This window comes from Sphaerodactylus townsendi, linkage group LG15 (genome assembly GCF_021028975.2).
Source record: "Sphaerodactylus townsendi isolate TG3544 linkage group LG15, MPM_Stown_v2.3, whole genome shotgun sequence".
Lineage (NCBI taxonomy): Eukaryota > Metazoa > Chordata > Lepidosauria > Squamata > Sphaerodactylidae > Sphaerodactylus > Sphaerodactylus townsendi.
In genome coordinates, this window is record NC_059439.1 from 37,777,161 (window position 1) to 37,798,308 (window position 21,148).

The window sequence follows — 21,148 nt, forward strand, 5'->3', positions numbered from 1 at the left end:
CCAAATCTCCCGGTACACGTCCCACGTTTTCAGGTACGTCTGGAGGTGGGTGGCGTTGTTCTGCATGCCGCTGCTGATCTGCACCTGGATCTTCTTGATGTCCTCGTCGCGCTCTGGAAAAGGAGAACGCAAAGCACTGGCTGTCCAGCTGCCGAACTGCAGCCCGGTCACGAGCCCCGGATGCCGGCAGGCTGGTTTCCTTGGGCCTTTCCAAGGAGGAGCCAGACACTGGCCCAAACCCCTGTTAAGAACACTGGCTCCAAAGGCTAATATGTAGTGGGGAGGAGGAGGAGGAGCCAGTGAAAGCAACAGACTGGGATCAGTCAGACCCAGGTTTGAACCCCCATAAGAATATAAGAACAAGCCAGCTGGATCAGACCAAAGTCCATCTAGTCCAGCTCTCGGCTACTCGCAGTGGCCCACCAGGTGCCTTTGGGAGCTCACATGCAGGAAGTGAAAGCAATGGCCTTCTGCTGCTGCTGCTCCTGAGCACCTGGTCTGCTCAGGTATTTGCAATCTCAGGTCAAGGAGGATCAAGATTGGTAGCCATAGATCGACTTCTCCTCCATAAATCTGTCCAAGCTATCAAGGTGAGTGGCCATCACCACCACCTCCTGTGGCAGCATATTCCAAACACCAATCACACGCTGCGTGAAGAAGTGTTTCCTTGTATTAGTCCTAATTCTTCCCCCCAGCATTTTCAATGGATGCTCCCTGGTTCTAGTATCGTGAGAAAGAGAGAACAATTTCTCTCTGTCAACATTTTCTATCCCATGCATAATTTTATAGACTTCAATCATGTCCCCCCACTCTGCCATGAAAGTTTTCTGGGTGATCTTGGGCCACTCATACACTTTCAGACTAGCCTACCTCACAGGGGGATGATGTCAGCAGCTTTGGATAAAGACACCATAACTAAGACACCAAGAAAAGCGTAGAAAATTAAAAAAAAACTTTTCTTAAATGAAAAAGTAAAATACAAATGGGAGGAAAAAATACCCGTGAAACGAAGTTCTCCCTACCCCCACCCCTCTAGCCCATGGGGCACCCACTGAATGACTGACTGTGTCATGAAATCACACGCAACCTTGAACCCCTTCAGTATCGCCTATCCCACTAGTCAGCCTCGTGCCAAACTACTCCACCAGAATATGCTGCCAAAGAGAAATGGCACTGCCCTTTTTGCCGGCTCTTTCTCCTTGGCTGGCAAACGGGGCCCGTGAGGGGGACGGGACCACCGTGTCCCACATGGAGATAATATATTTCATTGACTGCCATGATGCAACATGCAAGGGCATTTGGAAGACTCCAAGCGCCCGCCCCTGCTCCCCCAGGGAAAACAGCCTGTTGATTCTCCCCGAAGGGCCAGCCAGTCCCACAGAGTCTGGGCGAGGCAGCCATCCCAGGCTGGAACCCCAGCGGAGAGGAGCGCCTTTCAGCCTCCTCGAGCGAGACTTCCTGCGGCGCTTCCAAGAGAGGCAAGGCCGGCTCCGTGAATCACGCAGAGAAAGACTCATGCGCTGGCATCTGCGAAGCAAGGGGGAGCGGAAGCTGCAGCAGAGCCACAGCAAGACTTCCTGGGCGCGAGCCCAGGAAAGAACGGAAAACAGAAGCGGGCGACAACCTGACTGCTGACGCCGGCAGCGCTGGTGGAGCTCGGGGACCCAGCCTGCTTCCCTGCTCCCTCCTGCCCGCTGTTTCCGTCTCGGATGCCCACCTTTCCTTCCACAACTGCGGGAGAGTAAGTTAGTTCTCACACTAACAACAAACACACCGGCAGTCTCCTGGTGCCCCACATCGTTTAAAGCACAGGTGTCAAACTCGCGGCCCTCCAGATGTTGGGAGGGGATGATGGGAACTGTAGTCCACAACATCTGGAGGGCCGCAAGTTTGACACCTGTGCCCTACAGGATCACCTACAAGTGGCTGGGACTCCACCCCACTTCCACGCGCAGGCCAGGGATGGGATTCAGCCGGTTCACATCACTTCGGCAGAACTGGACGTAAAAATGGTGCTTGTAAACAACCGGTTGATGAATTATTTGAATCCCACCACTGGCCCAGGCCTCGGCCAGCCTCAGCTTTTCTGATCTTGGGAGCTAAACTGGAAGTCCCTGGCCCCTCAATGACGCGGCTGGCCTCCACTCGGGCCAGGGCCTTCACGGCTCTGGCGCCGGCCTGGTGGAACACTCTCCCTCCAGCTGTCCGGGCCCTGCGGGACCTTGGGGAATTCCGCAGGGCCTGTAAGACCGAGCTGTTCCACCGGGCCTTTGGAGAGACCAGCCGCTGAGGGTGCCTCAGCCCCCTCCCCTCTGCTCCATATGGGTCCCTAACATCATCGGGACCCACTATCTTTTTTTGGGGAGGGTTTAAGTAAGAGTTTCGTGGGATGCTGTGTCAGGCAACGATTGCTGTTTTAAATTGTATTTGTGATATTGGTACTGTGATGATTTTATATATGCTGTTTTTATACTGTACACCGCCCTGAGCCCTTCGGGGATAGGGCGGTATATTAAATCAAATCAATCAATCAATCAATCAATCATGATGATGATGATGTTGATGATGATGATGATGATGATGATAATGATGATGATGATAATAATGATAATAATGATAATAATAAGGAGCGTCTTGTGACCATGTAAAGAATGATCTGGATGTTCTCGGCCAGCCTGCTCCCATTGGATCTCAGAAGCTAGGTGGGGTCATCCCTGGTCGGTATGAGGATGAGGAGACCGCCAAGGAAGTCCAGGGAGACTCCATGGAGGCGGGCAATGGCGAACCACGGGGCTGCCTTCAGTCAGCTGTGAGTAAGAAGCTTAAGCAGGCCAGCTCACCCACAAGGAGAAAGATGGGGTCACGGGCCTTGCGCTTGATGAGGATCTCTGGGAGGCGGCGGAAGATGGAGATGCTGGAGATCAGGTGGGCGCTGATGTCATTGACCATGTTGGCCAGCTGGACGAGGGTCGGAGAAAACTCCACCTAGGGGAGCAGAAGTCGGTGGGTCAACAGGAAGGAGAAGCCAAAAGCCCAGCCCACTGACGCTGCTTTTCTCTATGTTCCTTCCCTGCCCTTAACTAATTCCCCTCTTGCCTTTACACACTGGGAAGGGAGGGTAAATACGAAGGGAAGGACACTTAGACAGACAAACAAACACACACAAATGCCATCAATAGCTAGGGACCTGAGGAGCTAGTAAAAAACCATGCACTCCCTGCAAGGCAGGAAAAAAAATACTGAGGCATAGCCACTAGGGGACCTCTACAGGAAGTGATGCACATTTTTAATTAGTTCCTGCCTCCTTGCAATTGATGGAGAAGACACCCAATCAAGATGTCTCCCGCCTCCAGTAGAAACCTAAATCTCAGTCCAGCAGCAGCCTAGGGACCAACTCCCTTTATCAGATATGTCTAAAGCTCCCTTTATCAGACAATGTCTAACAAAGGGTGCTTTGAAACTCAACTGCCTGTTCTCCAAAAATTCTTGAAGATGTCTAATGGGCCACTGGACTGTACTGCAGAACAACACAGCTGCCCTCTGACACTCTCTACATAGGAAGCAGGAAGAAAGCATATCGCTTGTGTTTAGAGAATGCTTGGTGCAAAACCCAAATTCCACATGTCATGTAGCAAAATCTATCACATTAACAAATTTAGAAATACTGACTCCAGCATCACGTGTGGCTTTGAAACCGGCATTAGAAACGTCACCCAGATTCGCTTTCACATAGGACAGAAAATGGGACTTTCAGAGTCCAAGATGTGGGTTCCCACCAGCTAATTCAGAAACGGTGGCGTAGCTGCGGGGGGACTGGAGCCCCAGGGCGCTACTTCCCAGGGCGTACTGCAGGGCCCCCTTCCCTCTCACAACTGTACCCCGATCCCGAACTCTGGGGAATTCAGGGCAGGGGTGCAGCTAAATGCTGGCAAGCAGGGTGAACCCAGCTGGTACCGCTCCCAATCTCCACAAGGAAATGAGGGCAGGGCCAGCCCTACTCGCTGGGGATCAACTGCACCCCTGCCTTCAGGGGTCCGGCACAGCAGTGGGGGTGGGGGTGGTGCAGTATCTGGGGTAAGCCCCAGGTGCTGTTTTATAAAGTTACGCCCCTGTTCAAAAATTTCTCTTCTTTGGGAAAGGAGCAACCTGTTTCTCTCAGGAGCTGGGAAGCAGGAGAAGGCTCACCTGAGCGGACTGGACCGGGTAGTAGTCCTGCAGGATCACCCTCACCCGGAAGAGGGGGCTGGGGCTGGTCTTGCCGTCCCCATTGATGGCTTTGGAAAGCTCCATCAGGGACCACTTGACGTTCAGCCGTAGGGCTTCCTCCATCATCCGGTCCATCTTCACCGTGTAGTTCAGCCAGTGCTGCTGCACCTGAAGGGCAGAGGGTGGAGGGATCCAGGTTAGGGGAGGCCTAAACAGCTCACGGGGAGAATCCGCACAGCTACAAAGTGCCACCCAGAAAAAAAACCCTCTGGTTTCATTTGGGTCACGCTGTTCAACCCCACTGCTTGCCTGGATGGTGCGCAACGATGCTATGGGACGTCCATCTCCATATCAAAACTAACCGACCAGACGTTCAGCTTGCTGCCCAGGAAACCCCCTCCTCCTTATACATGTTGGAAGAGAAGGACTGTACGCTGTTTCCTGCCTCAACCACAGAGTGGGTTTTACTAGTAAGCCAGATGCAAGATGCAAACCCAGGGATTGACACCTTTACTCTATCATGCTGGCACTATCCCTTTGATGTTAGACTGATACTCCTAGGAACTTCCTTCCGGCTCTCTCTCTCTCTCTCTCTTTCTCCATCTTGCTCTCCAACCATTTACAGCACCATGTGCGTAGAAGAGGGTGGGTGCTCCGTGCATCCATCCCCATCCAGCTAGACTAGATTAGAATAGTGAACCTATCTATCAGCCTTTCTATCCAGAATGGAGTTCACTAATAAATGCTCTTTTTATTAGATGAGCAACTACAAACAACCTCGACTTTTCTTTGTACCAACGCACACACATGCATGTTTGGGAAATGCTCCGCTGTGCTCAGCCTCAGCGCGCTCTGCTCGCTGCGTAAACGGTTAATCTCTACGAGGAGATTCTCCAACAATACACATGGAGCACTTTTCCAAAATGCCATTAGCTCCAACTAAGGCTGCTGTTCCAGAGTTTGCACACAAACACAGGAAGCTGCCTTGCACTGAACCAGACTCTGGGTCCACCGAAATCAATACCATCCACTCAGACTGGCAGCAGCCGTCCAGGTCTGAGGCAGAGGCCTTTCACGTCACCTCCTGCCTGATCTTTTTTAACTGGAGATGACAGGGATTGAACCTGGGGCCTTCTGTATGCAAAGCAGAAATCCTTCCATTTAGCCTAGCATCCACGTGACGTGGCCTGCTACTGAATCAGACCATCTTGCCCATCCAAGTAAGCATTGTCTATCCCCGTGGTGGTGAACCCTTGGCACTCCAGATGTTATGGACTACAATTCCCATCAACCCCTGCCAGTATGGCCAATTGGCCATGCTGGCAGGGGCTGATGGGAACTGTAGTCCATAACATCTGGAGTGCCAAAGGTTTGCCACCACTGGTCTATCCTGACTGGTGACAGAAGTCCAGGTCCCAGGTTCCAAGTAGAGAAAACTCTTCTACATCAACTCCTAGACACAGGTGTCCAACTCACAGCCCTCCAGATGTTCATGAACTACAATTCCCATCAGCCCTTGCCAGTATAGCCAATGCTCATTTTGGGAGGGATACCAAAAAAATTAGAAATGAGCCCAATTTTTTTCTGCGCCCCAATGGTGGGTGCCCGGGACATTTGTCCCCGGATGTCCCCATTGCAGCTACCCCTCTGGCAACTGCTCTCCGGTGTCTCAGAGAGAGGTCTTTCATGGTACCTACTACTGCCACATGGTATTGTCAAAGGCTTTCATGGCTGTTGTGGGTTTTCGGGTTGTGTGGGTGTGGTATAGTAGTGAGGAGCAAAAACGACCAGGCCACACCCACACAGCCCGGAAAACCCACAACAGCCAGGACTGCCAGATTCTTCGAGTGGAGATGCCACAGACTAAATTTTTACACCAAATTTCAGGGACACAAGAATGCCACTTCCTGGCAGTTCACGGATATAACAAGAGAATAAGACCTGGTCACTTCAGTTCCCGTCAGTGGCAAACAGTGAATTCTAACGCCTTCTGGGTGACATTCCCACGTAGGAGCACCCTGTCCCCAAGCACTCCGCCACCTCCTGCGCTCCTGACCTCTGGCCCATCATGCTTGAAGACTTCGTAGGTTTGCCGCATGATGGTGATGCACTCTTCGTGAATTTTGACCAGCTTCTGCTGCACGGAGGCCCGGTGCTCCTTTTGGTCCTCCTCAAATTCCAAGTTGTTGTAGACTTTCTTGCCTGTGATCCGGACTAACAAGGTCTCGCTCATCTGCTGGGCTCGGCAAGCGATGGCCAAGGTGGCTGCCTTGTATTCGTTCACAATGTGCTGCACCTGGGGAAGGGGGGAGGGGTCAGCCACAGTAAATGAGGAAGGCTCCCGAGCAGAAGGATCTGGCTACAGCGATCCATGCTTTAGTTAAATTGACTAGACCAGAGGTGTCCAACTCTGGCGCTTCAGATGTCCATGGACTACAATTCCCAGCAGGGGCTGATGGGAATTGTAGTCCATGGACATTCAAGGTGTTGATTTTGTCCTTTAACGTGGCTTAAGACTAGGCTATTTTAAGGACCACGTTCTCCAATATGTCCATGCCCAGGAATTAAGATCGCAGGGACCGGCCATCCTGACTGGCCCACCAATTAAAAAAGCTCATCTTGTGGGCACACGAGAAAGGGCCTTTTCGGTGGTAGCCCCATGACTACAGAGCAGCATCCTCAGAGATGTGCCCCAGGCCCCCGCACTTTCAGGTCTTAGAAGCAGTTAAAGACTGTTTGATTTAGGACCACATTTGATTAAATTATCGTGTTTCCCCGAAAATAAGACAGTGTCTTATATTAATTTTTGCTCCCAAAGATGCGCTATGTCTTATTTTCAGGGGATGTCTTATTTTGCTGTGTTCTGTTCGTCGGGCACGCTTCCAAACAAAAACTTTGCTACGGCTTACTTTCGGGGGATGCCTGATATTTCGCACCTCAGCAAAACCTCTACTATGTCTTATTTTCAGGGGATGTCTTATTTTTCTGTGTTCTGTTCGTCGGGCACGCTTCCAAACAAAACCTTTGCTACGGCTTACTTTCGGGGGATGCCTGATATTTCGCACCTCAGCAAAACCTCTACTACGTCTTATTTTCAGGGGATGTCTTATATTCGGGGAAACAGGGGACTAGCAAACCTAAATTGTGTTTCTGGCTTCAGCAGAGGAAAGCCAAGACGGGCCTTTTGCTTTGGGGAAGGGAAACTTTGGGAAGGAAGCAAACGGGCACTATGAACCCCAATGGCGAGTGCCATAGTGACCAGCAAGCCCTACGGGGAACGAGGCCAGTGAGAAGCGAGCAGGTCACAGCTCTTGGGCCTGTGAACCAGGTACATGCACTTTTCCCTGGGTCCTGGGAACATGGGCAGGGAGGAGACCCTCAAGGTTCAGCCCCACCCCCGCCCCCCCCAGCGGACCTTGCTGGCATGAAGGCGGCATTCAGAGATGAAGACGGTGCTGGCCCCTTTAAGGGACCAGAGGAGCTTCTTGAGGCCAGGCTGGATCTTCCGGTCAAGGTAGCGAATGCGCTCCCGGAAGAGACCCCTCTCCTCCGTGGAAAGCATACTGATGATCCTGGGGAGGCAGGAAAGGTGTGAGACCCAGCTGTGGACTCCTCGGCACAGCCTTCCTCCCCACACCAGGCCCACCCAAGAGCCTTGCAAATTCTGCCAAGACTGCAGCAGCAGAAAATGCATTATGCAAAGTTCGGTTCAGCCTCAGGCACCTGATCTGCATACGTTTTCTGATTGCCAGCTCTGGGTGAGAGGCTAAGGGCAGATTTCTAAGGATGCAACGTACATTCAGGGCTCAATCAAGCCAGATTAACTTTTAGCCACCCTGCCACGTTCTAAGGTAGATGAGGTCTCCCCTCTCCAACCTTTCCAGCCTGTGTCTCAGAGGTGGGATCCAGCCAGTTCTCACAGGTCCCCGAGAGTAGGTTACTAATTATTTGTGTGTGCCGAGAAGGGGCTACTAATTGGTGATTTTGCCACGTGATTTTGGCCTTAGTTACGCCCCTCCTCTCAGCAGTAGCGCGCAGAACTGGAAGCAGTCTAGCAGGAGGTGCACCGGCGTGCGTGGCAGCCTGCACCTGCGTGCATTCGTTTCCTGCCCAAGGACCAGCGCAGCGGCTGCGTCCTTGCCACAGCCCCGCCCAGGAATGCCCCGCCCCTGGAATGCCCTGCCACGCCCCCATTGTGCCCCGCCCAGCCCCATTGGCACTACGCCACAGTTTGAATCCCACCACTGTGGGAACCTGCTACTAAAATTTTTGGATCCCACCACTGACTGTGTCTGCAATGGGAACTTGCATGTGGCATGAATTTGGTTGGGGTGACGAGGGAGGCTGCCGTCTTGTGGCCTTAAGTAGTGGACCTCAATCAGGACTGGTCTCTAAAGCCCCGGGCGGCTCAGCCTTCCCGAAAACCAGGCAGGAAGGATTTGCGGGGAAGACGCTCCAGCCTGGCTCTGTTTCTCTCCCGCAGCACCAGCCTGGTCTTCAATTAATTCCCAAGTGGGAAGACGCCAGTACAAAAGAAACGCTTACACTTGTGTTATGATAGAAAAAAATACAGCTGCCAAGACAAAGCTCGTTTGAACAACACTCTTGCTGCAGAGAAACGCCTCCGTGTCACACTTCAGAAAATACTGTGGCAAGGCAAAGGGGGGGGGGCTCCCTGCCAAACACACCTAGGAAGTGTGAGTTGGGAAAGAAATGGATGGCTGCATCTCCTCCCCAGCCCAGCAATCCCTCCGGCTGCCACTGGGGCCTGCTGGAGCCAGGGAATGGCTCGGCGTGCCAGAGGCATAGAACCGTGATCAACACATCATGCCCATGGAGGTGCCACACGGCCTGCAATGCACCAGCGCAGTCACCCCAGGGCTGATGTTTTCTGCTCTGGGCCACAAGTAGTCCGGTCAGGAAGAGCAAGCTCGTTTTCCTTCCTCCTCAGGGAACAGACTTCCCCAGCAGGGGTGCCGCCTCTCAGACGAGAGCTCTGCCCCACCCAGCAGGCACAATGCCCCATAGGCCTCCCTTGGTCACTAGCTTGCTTAGGCTCCTCCCGAAGAAGAAGAAGAAGAAGAAGAAGAAGAAGGAGGAGGAGGAGGAGGATTAGGAGGAGGAGGAGGAGGAGGTGGTGGTGGAGGAGGAGGAGGAGGAGGAGTTTGGATTTATATCCCCCATCCTTTCTCTCCTGCAAGGAGACTCAAAGGGGCTTACAATCTCCTTGCCCTTCCACCCTCACAACAAACACCCTGTGGGGCTGAGAGAGCTCCGAGAAGCTGTGACTAGCCCAAGATCACCCAGCGGGCGTGTGTGGGAGTGCACAGGCTAATCTGAATTCCCCAGATAAGCCTCCACAGCTCAGGCGGCAGAGCAGGGAATCAAACCCAGTTCCTTCAGATCAGAGTGCACCTGCTCTTAACCGCCTACGCCACTGCTGCTCCCAAAGACCCAGGACTGCAACTGGGCCAGCACCCCGGATGGAGCTCACCAAAAGAACAGCAAGCACAACAGAGGAGCGTCTCAGGCTCTTGGGCTTTATTGATTTGTGCATGTCATGAGTGATATTTTTTAAGACGGTCACCACACCAGGTGCATTTGAACTTGTGGGTCATCAAGCTCAAAAGGGAGGGGACCATAAGTGACCTTTGTCCGTTCTCTATGGAGTCACGGCCCCTTCCCTGGTGCTCCCCTAGTGCCAGAGGCGTATCTAGGCAAACCGGAGTTTGGTGCCCTTCCCCCCGCCCCCTTATGGGCGGTCCCCCTCCCCCACCACTTTTGGGAGTCCATAACTTTGGACTCCCTGAACCAAACCTCACCTAACTTGGGTGGTATCATCAGGAGAGTCTCCTGAAAAATACCTAAAATTTTGGTGCTGCTAGCCTAAAAACTGCGCCCCCTGCAGGCCAAAAACTGGAAAAACACTAAAAAATACAAAAAACATACAAATGAACCTGAAATTTTTGTGCCCCCCACTAGGGGGCACCCAGGAACATAGGTTACCCCATGTCCCCTAGGTAAATACGCCACTGCCTAGCGCCCTTGGGTACAATGCGAACACCCACTCATGAAGCTGCCTTTACATGGAATCAAACCCTTGCTTCGTGACTCACAGCAGCTCTCCAAGGTCTCACGGCTAACCCAGCCTTTCGACTGGCGATGCCGGGGATTGAACCTGGGCCCTCCCGCACACTAGCCAGATGCTCTGTCACTGAGTCACAGCCACGGGGGGCCTTGGGGAGGCAGGCCCGAGCAGGGCCACAAACCTGTTGTAGTCCCGGGTCACCAGCAGCAGGTTCTCCCGGAGGTTGCGCAAATCCTCCCTCCTGTCGTACAGCTCGACCACGTAGTGGGGGATCTCGAAGAGCAGCCTCTCCCAATAGTGGATCTCCACAAACAGCATCAGCACGTGCCTGGAAAGAAAGGGAACCCGAAACCTTAGGAGCCGGACACTGCAAGAGGCCGGCTGCAGCAGCCCCGCGGGCCCCCGGGCCCCCATCTTACTTGTCAAAGTTGATGTCCAGCATGCCTGGCTTCTCGGTGCTGAGGATGAGGAGAGGCGTGTCCAGGCGCTTCAGGCAGTCTTTGTCCAGCGTCTGGGTCCACTCATGGAAGGTCTTCCTCTCAATCTCATCCATGGCCTGCGCCAGCTGCTGGTAGGTCTGGAAGCTCTCTTCTCCCGTCCCGATGTGGGGGATGAAGTGGGCGCTGCTGAGGCACTATCGGAGGGGAACAGTTTTCAGAGGATAGAAGAAGAGTAGAAGAAGAGTTTTGGATTTATATCCCCCCTTTCTCTCCTGCAGGAGACTCAAAGGGGCTGACAATCTCCTTGCCCTTCCCCCCTCACAACAAACACCCTGTGAGGCTGAGAGAGCTCCGAGAAGCTGTGACTAGCCCAAGGTCACCCAGCTGGCATGTGTGGGAGTGCACAGGCTAATCTGAATTCCCCAGAGAAGCCTCCACAGCTCAGGTGGCAGAGCTGGGAATCAAACCCGGTTCCTCCAGATTAGATACATGAGCTCTTAACCTCCTACGCCACTGCAGCAGAAGAGCTAGACTTGAGTCTAGGACCGTGGTGGCGAACCTTAGGCACTCCAGATGTCATGGACTACAATTCCCATCAGCCCCTGCCAATTGGCCATGCTGGCAGGGGCTGATGGGAATTGTAGTCCATAACATCTGGAGTGCCAAAGGTTCGCCACCACTGGTCTAGGAGCACCGCAGAGAACAACAAGATTGTGGGCATATAAGTCTTTGAGAGTTGACGCTTTCTATCTGATGAAGGGAGCTCATGCTCCCGAAATCTTGCTGGTCTCTAAGGTGCTCCAGGAGATGAAGCTGGCAAGAGGGATGAGCAACAACTCTGCTCAAAAGCGGCACAAGGCACCTGGGACCTGGCCAGGCCTCAGGTGGTTCCAGGGTACCTTTCCCCCTTCTGATGCTCGCAAAGACAGCTCATGGGAAACAGCCCAGTTTCATTCCAACGTTCTGGCAAAGACGGGCTTTCCTGTTCTCAGACAGAGAGCCTGTCTTTCTTGTGTGCGTCTCACGGGCTGGCAAACCTCCCTTCCGCACACAGTAAAGCACAGCGCCCAACTTCTTTTGGCAGGGGAGCCTGGCCTCTCCTGCTGTTGAAGGTGCAAGGCGGGGGGGGGGGGGGTGAGCAGCAGAATAGGAGGGCAAGACTTGATACCGTGCAGATGCACCTTGGATCTCAGGGCTCCGTGTGCGCATGCCCAGCAGATGCCAACCCAAGGGAAGGCGAGCCAAGCCTAGGATTCTTTGGCGCAGACCGACCTCGCCCGTCGACTCCCCGCTTCCAACTTCGCTTGGGAAAGGCCCTCCCGGCGCCAGCCCCCAGCCGCGTTCCCCACCCACCCCCAATCCTGTCTCGGGCTCCGTCAGAACATTAGTTCACAGCTTGGTCAACAGTGGGCACGCACAGAACGGGAAAATGAGATTCTGGTCGCCCGTTTACCCCTCTTTCCAGTGGGTGTAATCGAGAAAACAACATATGCCGCCTAGAAGAGTGGGCCAATTATTAGTTCCAAAATTTTTTTAAAAAAAGGAAGGCTTTGAGGAGGTTCTTGTTATTAGCAACGCTGAGTCAGCCAGGACTGGGTTCCTCCGGGAAAAAGCGGGGTGATGCAGAAAGTGGCAGCGGGGTGGGAGTCTGCACGGGTAGCCTTCATAGCAGCCAACAGGCAGCATGAGCCGCTCTGAGCCCCCCGCCCATCTTTTAACCAGTCCATCATTCCTGGTTTTCTCTTGCTTTCCGCTTGAACAGCAGGACAGCAATGAGTAAGTCTGGAGGGACAGCTAGATTCCAGTCTGGTAGCACATCAGAGACCAGTCAGATTTCAGGGTACAGATGGCCACTAACCTGGATAGCTTTAAAAAGGGCTTGGACAGATTTATGGAGGAGAAGTCGATCTATGGCTACCAATCTTGATCCTCCTTGATCTCAGATTGCAAATGCCTTAGCAGACCAGGTGCTCGGGAGAAACAGCAGCCACAGAAGGCCATTGCTTTCACATCCTGCAAGTGAGCTCCCAAAGGCACCTGGTGGGCCACTGCGAGTAGCAGAGAGCTGGACTAGATGGACTCTGGTCTGATCCAGCAGGCTCCTTCTTATGTTCTTAAGGCCATTGCTTTCACCTCCTGCAAGTGAGCTCCCAAAGGCACCTGGTGGGCCACTGCGAGTAGCAGAGAGCTGGACTAGATGGACTCTGGTCTGATCCAGCAGGCTCCTTCTTATGTTCTTAAGGCCATTGCTTTCACCTCCTGCAAGTGAGCTCCCAAAGGCACCTGGTGGGCCACTGCGAGTAGCAGAGAGCTGGACTAGGTGGACTCTGGTCTGTTCCAGCAGGCTCCTTCTTATGTTCTTAAGGCCATTGCTTTCACCTCCTGCAGGTGAGCTCCCAAAGGCACCTGGTGGGCCACTGCGAGTAGCAGAGAGCTGGACTAGATGGACTCTGGTCTGATCCAGCAGGCTCTTTCTTATGTTCTTAAGGCCATTGCTTTCACCTCCTGCAAGTGAGCTCCCAAAGGCACCTTGGTGGCCACTTCATGGTAGCAGAGAGCTGACTAGGTGGGACTGGTCTGATCCAGCAGGCTCCTTCTTATGTTCTTAAGGCCATTGCTTTCACATCCTGCAAGTGAGCTCCCAAAGGCACCTGGTGGGCCACTGCGAGTAGCAGAGAGCTGGACTAGATGGACTCTGGTCTGATCCAGCAGGCTAGTTCTTATGTTCTTAAGGCCATTGCTTTCACCTCCTGCCTGTGAGCTCCCAAAGGCACCTGGTGGGCCACTGCGAGTAGCAGAGAGCTGGACTAGGTGGACTCTGGTCTGATCCAGCAGGCTCCTTCTTATGTTCTTAAGGCCATTGCTTTCACCTCCTGCAGGTGAGCTCCCAAAGGCACTCCAGGGCCACTTCAGCAGTAGCAGAGAGCTGACTAGATGGACTTCTGGTCTGATCCAGCAGGCTCTCTTTCTTATGTTCCTCCCATACATTGCTTTCTGCCCTCCCGCAAGTGAGCCCTAAAAGGCACCTGGTGGCCACTGCAGTAGCAGAGAGCTGGACTATAGGGATTCTGTCTGATCCAGCAGGCTCTTATGTTCTTAAGGCCATTGCTTCTACATCCTGCAAGTGAGTCTCAAAGGCACCTGTGGCCACTGCGAAAGTAGCAGAGAGCTGGGACTAGATGGACTCTGGTCTGATCCAGCAGGCTCGTTCTTATGTTCTTAAGGCCATTGCTTTCACCTCCTGCAGGTGAGCTCCCAAAGGCAATTTGGCAGGGCCACCAAGTAGCAGAGAGCTGGACTAGATGGACTCTGGTCTGATCCAGCAGGCTAGTTCTTATGTTCTTAAGGCCATTGCTTTCACCTCCTGCAAGTGAGCTCCCAACGGCACCTGGTGGGCCACTGCGAGTAGCAGAGAGCTGGACTAGATGGACTCTGGTCTGATCCAGCAGGCTAGTTCTTATGTTCTTAAGGCCATTGCTTTCACCTCCTGCAGGTGAGCTCCCCAAAGGCACTCCAGGCCACTCGCAGTAGCAGCAGAGAGCTGGACTAGATGGACTCTGGTCTGATCCAGCAGGCTGCTCTTATGTTCTTAAGGCCATTGCTTTCACCTCCTGCAAGTGAGCTCCCAAAGGCACCTGGTGGGCCACTGCGAGTAGCAGAGAGCTGGACTAGATGGACTCTGGTCTGATCCAGCAGGCTAGTTCTTATGTTCTTTTAAGGGCCATTGCTTTCACCTCCTGCAAGGAGCCCTTTCAAAGGCACCTGGTGTGGGCCACTGGCAGTAGCAGAGCTGGACTAGATGGACTCTGGTCTGATCCAGCAGGCTAGTTCTATGTTCTTAAGGCTATTGCTTTCACCTCCTGCAGAGCTCCCCAAAGTCACCTGGTGGGCCACTGCGAGTAGCAGAGAGCTGGACTAGATGGACTCTGGTCTGATCCAGCAGGCTAGTTCTTATGTTCTTAAGGCCATTGCTTTCACCTCCTGCAGGTGAGCTCCCAACGGCACCTGGTGGGCCACTGCGAGTAGCAGAGAGCTGGACTAGATGGACTCTGGTCTGATCCAGCAGGCTAGTTCTTATGTTCTTAAGGCCATTGCTTTCACCTCCTGCAGGTGAGCTCCCAAAGGCACCTGGTGGGCCACTGCGAGTAGCAGAGAGCTGGACTAGGTGGACTCTGGTCTGTTCCAGCAGGCTCCTTCTTATGTTCTTAGGGTATGAACTTCCAAGAGATAATTGTACATCAGCCTGATCACAGCAGGGGGAAAGCGTTCCAACTTCTTCCCTTGAAACCCTGCTCCCACCTTCTGACTGTGATATCAGGGGCAAAGGGCCTCCACTTCTGCTTGTGTCTAGTGAATGGAGCGTTGACTCTAGAAAGCTTATCTCCCCTAAAATCTTGTCAGGCAACGAGGCGACTGGAATCTGGCTCTTCTATGGCAGACCCCGGCAGCCACCCTCTGAAACTAAACTAACCGGGAGGAGAGGTGAGAATTGGTGTTTCCCCCTCCGTCCAACCTTTTCACAGCTGGATGGGAATGAAAAGGGAACAGGGTGTGTAGAAGAAGAAGAAGCAGAAGAAGCAGAAGAAGCAGAAGAGTTGACTATATCCCTCCGAGAGACTAAAGGACTTACAAACTCTGCTCCTTCCCTCACAACAAACACCCTGTGAGGTGGGTGGGGCTGAGAGAGCTCCGAGAAGCTGTGACTAGTCCAAGGTCACCCAGCTGGCGTGTGTTGGAGTGCACAAGCTAATCTGAATTCCCCAGATAAGCCTCCACAGCTCAGGTGGAGGAGTGGGGAATCAAACCCGGTTCCTCCAGATTAGAATGCACCTGCTCTTAACCACTACGCCACTGCTGCTCCTGCTGGAGTTGGGAGAATGGCTAGGCATTCAAGGTCACCCAGCTGGCGTGTGTGGGAGTGCACAGGCTAATCTGAATTCCCCAGATCAGCCTCCACAGCTCAGGTGGCAGAGCAGGGAATCAAACCCGCTTCCTCCAGATTAGAATGCACCTGCTCTTAACCACTATGCTGTCATATGAAGGTGTCTGTATGACAGCTGTTATGTCTAAATAGCAGGTTTTAACCTCCACCTTCAAATAATGACTGTGCAGGGGAGTGCCAGAAGCCGGAGGAGACACGGAGATGGCCGTGTGTGGACGTACCACATGTTGTTGCTGTTTCAGTAAATAAATAAATTACACTAATGGAGGGGAAGAGAATAGGCATATGGAACCCTCCCTCGGATTGGGACTCGACTGCAGGGGAACAGAGGGCTGAGCCACCCTTCTGAACTGCTTTTCTCACTCAAAACGCCAGACCTGCCCTCCCACCGTGCTGTGGGCACAATCTGAATCCCAGCCCCAGAGGCGTCTGGTTTTGCTTTGTTTTTTTTAAAAAACACTTGGGAAGCCACTCACACAACATGCCCGTAGGAGAGGCCTGATGTGTCGCCATTTACCCGTTATATCCGCTAATTGCAGGAGACTCCAGGGTTAGGATTCACTCCCACTGCTACTGCCAGGGGCTGATGGGAATTGTAGTCCATAACATCTGGAGTGCCAAAGGTTCGCCACCACTGGCCTGGGCTGTTCCCTTGAATACGGACTGCTTGCTGGGATGGGTGCAGGTAGGGTAAGTAACAGTCCGCTCGGATCAGTGATTAAATCACCTTAGGGTGACACAAGGGAACCCATCCTCCAGCCAAGCAGCAGTGGCGCAGTGATTAAGAGCAGGTGCATTCTAATCTGGAGGAACCGGGTTTGATTCCCCGCTCTGCTACTTGAGCTGTGGAGGCTTATCTGGGGAATTCAGATTAGCCTGGGCACTCCCACACACGCCAGCTGGGTGACCTTGGGCTAGTCACAGCTTCTCAGAGCTCTCTCAGCCCCACCTACCTCACAGGGTGTTTGTTGTGAGGGGGGGAAGGGAAAAGATTTTGTAAGCCTCTTTGAGTCTCACAGGAGAGGAAGGGGGGATATAAATCCAAACTCTTCTTCTTCAAGCACACTTTGGAGCCAGGGGGAAATTTCAGCAGCAAACTACCTTCCTACTCAGGCTTGATCCCCAAACCCTGTAAGAGACCTTCATTTTACGGGGGCGGTGGGGGGGGGGGAGGTGTCTTGCTCTCACACCAGACTTTGGCCCTCGTGTTTTTACGGCACCCCTGAGCAGGAGGAGCAGTCCGACTGTTTACACCACAGTCTGGAAAGGGAAGAGTTGGGAGAGAAGGGTAGACAAGCAAAGACCAATTCTTGCAATGCACCATCCCCAGGTCAGGCCCCTTCCCCAAGGGGTCCTCCATTCCAGGCAAAAGCCCTTGTGGAGGAAAGCACCTTGCTTGCCCCTGGGCATCTCCAGCAACCCCAGGCGGCGGCAGCCCTGAACTCCCCGAACCCCGGGGAAGAACAAAAAGCCAGGCATTCCTCCAAGTCAGAAGCTGGAAGGTTGCAGCACCCGGACAGCTGCATTTTAGGCATGTTTGCGGCTCCCCACCAGTCGGGGATGGCAGAATCCCCATCTAAATAATACTGCAAAGGGAATGGCATGACCGGAATTAAACGCACCCGAGATACATGTTGCCAGTGCACGCACCGTACATTATCTGACTGCTAGAGGCAGGGGAGAGATGGTGTCCCAGGCCAGACAGCCAAAGACCCTCCGTTGGGAACCTCGGTTTTCTCTGTCACTCTCAGGAGCCAGGCTGACTGCTGGCATTTGGCAGCAGGAGTTGAGCCTGCCAGGAGTTCAGAGCTTGCGTGGTTGTAAGTAGGATCTACATGCAAGCCCAGCTTGGGCTTGGGCTGCAGAGGCAGGGGACGGCAGGATTGAAATTGAGCCCTCAAGAGGGAAGGACCCAGTGGTGGGATCCAAAAATTTTAGTAACAGGTTCCCTTGGTGGTGGGATTCAAGCAGTGGCGTAGCGCCAATGGGGCTGGGCGGGGCACGACGGGGGCGTGGCCGGGCATTCCGGGGGCGGGGCATTAATAATTTCTCTGTTACTGTAAAAAACTCTTACTGTAAAAAAAAAGTTCCTAATTTCCAGCTGGTATCTTTCTGTCCATAATTTAAACTCATTATAGCAAGTCCTATCGTCTCCTGCCAACAGAAACAACTACTTCTCCTCTAATTGACTGCCTGTCAAATACTTAATACTTTCAAATACTTAATTTTGTTTGTAGAAATCAAAAGAAGGATACTTTCCTTAAACAAGGATCTTTACCATATTTCTAAAACATGTTTTTAAAACAGCCCAACAGGGAGAATTGTCCTGTTTTCTACCTTCGCTAACCAGCCACATAGGAAACAACAGGACTTTATGATTTTTGGACCTGATGGAATTTCTAACGGAAAAGCAGACCCAATGAGTAACCCCCTCTCGGCACACACAAATAATTAGTAACCCACTCTCGGGAACTGGTGAGAACCTGCTGGATCCCACCTCTGGAAGGACCCATGAAACGTTAAGCAACCCAAAAGGTTGTTGTGGGTTTTCCGGGTTGGACGGCTGTGTTCCAGTGGCATTTTCTCCCGACATTTTGCCTGCTCTGCTCTTACGACCGCTCCTCTCCTCTGAAGATGCCAGCCACAGATGCGGACGAAACGTCGGGAGAAATTACCACTGGAACGCGGCGGTACAACCTGGAAAACCCACAACGCCCTAGTGATTCCGGCCGTGAAGGCCTCCGACAACCCAAAAGGTGTGAGCCTATCACGTGCCATGAGAGTGGGGGCCCTCGTTCTTTTTGAGCCGCCAGGCACCATTGGAAGTCTGACACAAGGCGGTGGGCACAATCACAAAATGGCTGATAAAGGAGGTGGAGCCAATCATAAAAATAATTATCAGGGAATGAGGTTATACAAAGCTCTAATAGCAAAATTTTTATATGTCAGGCAGAGGAAGAGCTGGATTTATATCCCCCCCCTTTCTCTCCTGTAAGGAGACTCAAAGGGGCCTACAAACCCCTTTCCCTTCCCAACCCCCAACAAGAAACATCCTGTGAGGTAGGTGGGGCTGAGAGAGCTCCAAAGAACTGTGACTAGCCCAAGGTCACTCAGGCAGCGTGTGTTGGAGTGCACAAGCTAATCTAGTTCACCAGATAAGCCTCCACAGCTCAAGCGGCAGAGCAGGGAAACCTGGTTCTCCAGATTAGAGTGCACCTGCTCTTAACCACTATACCGCGCTGGCTCTCGGAAGGCTGGGCAAAGCTCCATCTGTGCTTGCTTTCTCAAGGTGCCCGGGAGCCTCGAGGCTCTTGCTTGCCCAGGCCCCGAGTTCAGATGCTGGAGCAGATCGCCCCGGCTGTATAGCCCGGAGGCCTAGAAAACTTGCCCGCTGAGCAAACTCAAAGAAGGCAAAAGAGCCCTCGGAATTCAACTCACGTCCTCAGCCCATCTGGCAAAATCTCGGTCCAACCAGTTGCTGGAGCCTCAGGAATACAGTCTGCGAGGCCTCCCCTCGCTTTGCAGCGAGAGCCGTTCTTCTGAGCTTTGTCTCGTGAACGAGCCAGAGCCCAGGAACTCTGCCCGCCCCCACTCTGCCCCCCCCGCCCCTCCCCTGTGATCCCCTGTCCTCAGGCCCCTCGCACCCCCCCCCCACAACATTTTTTTGTTTTTGCTTTCATGCCCGGCTCCTCGTGCTGCTTCCCCGGCCCTCTCCGGTTTGCCTCTTAACTTGGCCCAGGAGCCTGCTCCCCTCACCTGCTCCAGCTATTTCTCCCCTTAAGCAACTCAGTGGGAATCCAGAAGGGCTCGCCTGCTCAAAAAAACCCTCTTGCCTGGAGGCATGCAAAACTGTTTGCGCCTCACACCCCCAGGCTGAGAGCACCTCCGCCAGAGACACAGAGAGAGATCTCTTCTCTTTCCTTGCCAGGAGTCATGTTCGGAGATTGGCACACCTCACAGTGGCACGACAAACATCCAAAGATCCAAAGCAGGGCAGCGGAGAGGTGGGCTGGAGGAGCCTGCCAACTAGCGACAGACAGAGAATGGCTCGTGGCCGGCAGGGGAGAAGCGGGGCTTGGGCAGGCGGGTTCAAAGGCGGCCAATTTGCAGGCTGCTTGCCTCCCATCCTCGCCCGGATTTGGCAATTGCAATTTCAGCCTTGCGCGGAGAGCGGGAATGAGAGAGAGAGGGAAAGGGGAGGGCTTGTTGATTGATGGCGGAGAAGCCGTTTTTGTTTCTACCCAACGTATAATTAAACTTGTCAAAAGGAACTCAGTGACGGAGGATGTTATTGAGGTAAATAGCTGAGAAATAGACCAAAAAAAGAAATTTGATGAGGTGGTTTGTTGAATAAAGAACAGCCGCCAAAGCCGGGGCCGGGGCCGATTGCTTTTGCTGACCGGCAGATGGGACCCCTGTCCGAGGAGGGGGTCCTCCCATCCCGCGCCTCGCAAGGTGAGACGAATGAGAAGAGAAAGGCGCACGTCTGCAACTCAGGACCACCTCGCCACCAGAGCCGGCATGGTGTAGTGCAGTGGTGGCGAACCTATGGCACGGGTGCCAGAGGTGACACTCAGAGCCCTTTCTGTGGGCACATGCAAACAGAGCCCCCCCCCCCCCCCCACACACACATCTAGGCTGGCCTGGGCTGCTAGGCTCGATTATTAGCATTAAACCTAAGACCTGGTTTTGGGGAAGCAGTGTAGGTAACCCTGTTAAGTGCTGTTAAACCCCACTGATTTTCATGCAAAGAACTAAGGTGTGATCCTTTACCTGGGAATAAGCTCGGTTGCTGGCAATGGGTTTGCTTCTGAGTAAACCCTCCTAGGGTCGTGATTCACCAGTTGGAAGAGTTGCACGGTTGCTTCAAAGCAAAGCCACCAACTACCACCAAGCTTACTCCAGAGTAACGCATACCTCGGAGCCAACCTTTTTTTCTAAACTAAAACCTCAGTATTCAGGTTAAACTGCCGTGTTGGCACTTTGCGATAAATAAGTGGGTTTTGGGTTGCAATCTGGGCACTCGGTCTCGAAAAGGTTCGCCATCACTGGTGTAGTGGTTAGAATGCTGGCGTAGGCCCAGGGAGACTTGGGTTCAAATCCCCGCGCTGTAATGGAAGCCTGCTGGGTGACCTTGGACCAGTGAAACAGCCTCAGTTGTTGTGATGACGAAATGGAGGAGAGGAGAACGGCGTGAGCCGCTTCGGGTCCCCACTGGGGAGAAAACAGCCCTGCGGTGCAGGGAGCGGGATGGGGAGCGTCAACATCGGGGTGGGAGGGGACTTCAGCGCCAATTTGTCTTCCCCTTCACTCTGCTCTCTGATTGTTTTACATAGGTGTCAAACTTGTGGCCCTCCAGATGTTATGGACTACAGTTCCCATCATCCCCTGCCAGCAATGTGCTGTAGTCCACAACATCTGGAGGGCCGCGAGTTTGACACCTATGGTTTAGAGCGTTTCGAGGCCTTCTTG

At 53.2% G+C, this 21,148-nt stretch overlaps 1 protein-coding gene across 1 annotated transcript in view; it reads right to left on the bottom strand.

Moving 5' to 3' along the window:
• DNAH2 (dynein axonemal heavy chain 2) overlaps positions 1–21,148 on the bottom strand; it is a 139,805-nt gene that overhangs the window by 84,318 nt on the left and 34,339 nt on the right. The window contains exons 14-20 of the mRNA XM_048517805.1: positions 10,714–10,928; positions 10,476–10,622; positions 7,622–7,778; positions 6,263–6,502; positions 4,186–4,374; positions 2,841–2,985; positions 1–113 (exon numbers count right to left, since the gene is read on the bottom strand). The exon at positions 1–113 is cut by the window's left edge and continues 80 nt beyond it. Coding sequence (XP_048373762.1) covers positions 1–113; positions 2,841–2,985; positions 4,186–4,374; positions 6,263–6,502; positions 7,622–7,778; positions 10,476–10,622; positions 10,714–10,928 — 1,206 coding nt within the window. The remainder of the gene's footprint in view (positions 114–2,840; positions 2,986–4,185; positions 4,375–6,262; positions 6,503–7,621; positions 7,779–10,475; positions 10,623–10,713; positions 10,929–21,148) is intronic.